A 3,295-nucleotide genomic window follows, 5' to 3' on the forward strand; every position below is an offset into this window, starting at 1 on the left:
TCTCTCAAAACCCTCTTTCCCCCCTCTCCCCCCTTATAAAATTTTTTACACAAATCCTTTTGGGTTTTTTTTTTTTTTTTTTTTTTTTTTTTTTTGTTTCTCCGTATTTGTATGTACTTCAGTGAAAATTGTTTCAGGATACCATTTGATAGCTTGATTAATTATTCCAGTGATGCAAACTTGTATTTCCCCGTGTGTCGCTTAGGCCCAGCTGATTCACGACCGGAACACGGCGTCTCATTCTGCAAGCAACGACAAAGCAGCCGGCGCCGCGCCCGAGCACGTCCACATGACGTGGACCAAGGACAAGCTGCTGAACGAGAGGAACAAGAACAGAGAAGGCATGGCAGTGAAGGACATGTTCAACATGAAACCGTAAGTAGAACCAGCAGAACGTGATTAGAGAGAATTAAAATCCCTTATCGCAACCCAAATGGAAGCGGTTCAGCTCCCATGTTTGGCGTCTTAATGAACCTTTTAACTGGATTTTGAGAAGTGTGTTCAGTCGACCTTGTCTGTTTGGTTTTTCAGTTCATTGAGCCTCTAACATTAACAAGGACTGTCTTTTCAGTGTATTCATAGTTTTCTGGTTTAAAAATATTTTTGAAAGAATAATATTTTGGTGACAACTTTGAATGATTGTGCTTTTTTTTGTTGTTGTTTTTGCTCCTTTCCCACAGTGAGTGGGAGAATCTGTAAGTTGTTCCGTCTTTCAGCTTGTTTTGGTTGCATGCTTTGAAACTGTTGCATGCGTGCCTGTGTAATTCAGTTCGCCTTAAGGGGAGGGAGGTGTGCATGATGGCAAAAATAGCTTTTAAATTCAATGCGAGTTTACTTGCAAACGGTATAATCACAGTTGTGGCCATGCACGTTTCGCTTCATGCCGATGCCAGCTTTACAGCGTCGCCCCTCGCTCGTAGCCCGACATTTTACTTGGCGGCACGGTTATTAATGCGATTTTGCTGCAGCAACCAGTCGAATGTGCGGCGGATGCACACAGCTGTGAAGCTGAATGAGGTGGTGAAGAAGAAATCCAAAGGTTCCGAGTTGGTCCTGCTCAACATGCCGGGCCCACCGAGGAACAAGAAAGGCGACGAGAACTGTATCCTTTTTGATTATGATGTCCGTGTCGTTTACCACGTCTGGTGCTCATCCCCAGCAGTCTCTGGGCGAGAGGCGGAGTTCACCCTGCACAGGTCGCCAGTCCATCGTAGGGCAACACAGAGAAACGCAGGACAAATAACTACACACACACACACACACACACACACACACACAACGGGGCAACTCGCAGAGATGATTGACCTAGCAGTCAGGTTTTTGCATTGTCAGTCTGTCATTTAATATGGAAATGTATTTGATAATGTGTGGAAGAATGAGTGTAACCTTCAAAATAAAATCAAAAATTGTTTGTATGGCACAACAAGGCAGTTCGAAGAGTTTTATATCGTGAAAACACAACAAACAACTGAAACATGACATTTTTCCAAGCATTGTCATTCCAAATCGAAATGTTGTTGGTGTGTCATCTATTATAGTACAAAAGTAACTCTAAACAGGTGGCTTTTTAGTCTAGGTCTAAAGAATCTCAGTGTTTCAGCTGTTTTACAATTTTCTGGATGTTTGTTCCAGGTCTGTGGTGCATAAAGCTAATTAGAAATTGGATGAAGCAGCTGATGTGTACGATTTGTCCTTAACCACGGTGCGTTTCTCAGACATGGAGTTCTTGGAGGTTTTAATGGAAGGCCTGGACCGTGTGCTGCTGGTTCGTGGAGGAGGTCGGGAGGTCATTACCATCTACTCTTAGCGTCTGGTTGCTCTCATTCATTTCACATTTGGAGGAAACTTGACGACGCAGTGGGAAACCAGGCTGGAGGTTAACAAACGCCACGGCGGTAATGCTGGGACAGATCTCTCCTTCCACAGTGCCGCAGACGGAAGAAGTCGGTGTTTCAGTGTTGCGGTCCTGCTGCAAGGGGAGCGGGACTTGTCTGCTTGTAGAGAAGGCTCTCCATCGCTCCTCACCTTGTTGCTGTTTTCACTCTTGCATCACGTGGCCACACTGAAGAAAAAACGTCCTGCATGCTTTCTGAAAGAACTGACCTTTCACATGGACGGCGTCTGATCCAGCAACGACCGTTTTCCTGGGGAAGAACATCTTCCTGTCTGCATGCACCATCAGCTACTACAGGTTCACAGTGAAATGGAGGCCAAACGAACATTTATTTATTTCAGAGCCAGTTTCAGATGCATTTGGAACTTTTCTCAGACCATATAGTTTCTCAAAAACTGATTAGTCTCACAAAAGGGTTTCATTACGGAGAACGCATTCAAAAGTATTGATGACGAGCTAATCAGTAGTTTGGATTTGTCGATTCTTTGCTGAGGCTTTGGTTGCCTTTTCTCACTGTTATCTTTATGACTAAGTAACAAAATGAAAATGCAGTACCATGCATTTCTTCTCCTGTATATAAGCAAATCTTTTTAGACATATTTTGTTAGAAAGCCACTTGTCTCATTGGTAGATACTCTTCATGTTTTAAGTTAATTTTATTCAATTGTTTGTTTTTTTTCCTAGAGCTGACGCTTTTCTGTAATGAGTGCATTTTAGGATTTTAAACAAAATAATTTACATTTTAAAATGTAATGTCAGTCTTAGTAAAGTCTATATTTTTGTGTATTAAATTTTAAACCGCAACATATTTTGTGTGACATTTTGAAGCTTTTTCATCATTTTCTGTCATTTCCAGCAGGTGGCCCGATCCTGTCGGGACAAGAGCTGGATTGTTGTCAAATCTTTACGTAACCGGCCTGGGCTCAGTGTCCAGAAATCAATTTAATCCTAAAATAATTATTGTTTGTTTGGATCACAAAGGAGCAAAGGGAAAACTTCAGAGCTGGCAGCAGACTTGGTCCGGGGATAAATGGCTTCCTGTTTGCCTCGGAGAGCGGTTAGCTGGGTCAGCGCACACAGCTACATGCCGTGATCGCTCTCAATAACGGGCCGACAACTTGTCTGTTAAACTGTGGATCCGTGGCGAAGATTACGAGAGAAGACAAAGTTTGACACTTTGTCCTCGTGCCACTGGAAATGTTAGCCTATAAAACAAAAAAAAGGCACAAAAGTCATGAAATAAAACGGAGTTTATGCCTCATGAAAAACGAAAACGGTAAAATGATGGGTTCTCTGAATGGAGCTTGTTGCTTTTGTTTTGTGACTTCAACCACAAAAACAGAAGTGTAAAAAGAGAAAGTGTAAAGTACACCATCTAATGGCGATTTTTAAATATTGTAT

The 3,295-nt window shown here is 42.3% G+C and overlaps 1 protein-coding gene across 5 annotated transcripts in view; it reads left to right on the plus strand.

Annotated features, from left to right (window-relative positions):
- Positions 1-2,647, plus strand: part of LOC106958499 (solute carrier family 12 member 7-like) — a 26,784-nt gene extending 24,137 nt beyond the window's left edge. For 2 of the 5 annotated variants that reach the window (XM_015050428.1, XM_015050430.1), the window contains 4 exons: positions 206-375; positions 681-695; positions 969-1,102; positions 1,716-2,647. In XM_015050428.1, the coding sequence (XP_014905914.1) occupies positions 206-375; positions 681-695; positions 969-1,102; positions 1,716-1,807 (411 nt within the window). In that variant the 3' untranslated portion in view covers positions 1,808-2,647. Of the gene's footprint in view, positions 1-205; positions 376-680; positions 696-968; positions 1,103-1,715 lie in introns of those variants that run through there. The other 3 variants (XM_015050429.1, XM_015050431.1, XR_001427165.1) reach the window with 2 other exon arrangements.
- The last annotated feature ends 648 nt before the right edge of the window (positions 2,648-3,295 follow it).

The sequence above is a fragment of the Poecilia latipinna genome, unplaced genomic scaffold (genome assembly GCF_001443285.1).
Source record: "Poecilia latipinna isolate Pla-1442-1.1 unplaced genomic scaffold, P_latipinna-1.0 Scaffold990, whole genome shotgun sequence".
NCBI lineage: Eukaryota > Metazoa > Chordata > Actinopteri > Cyprinodontiformes > Poeciliidae > Poecilia > Poecilia latipinna.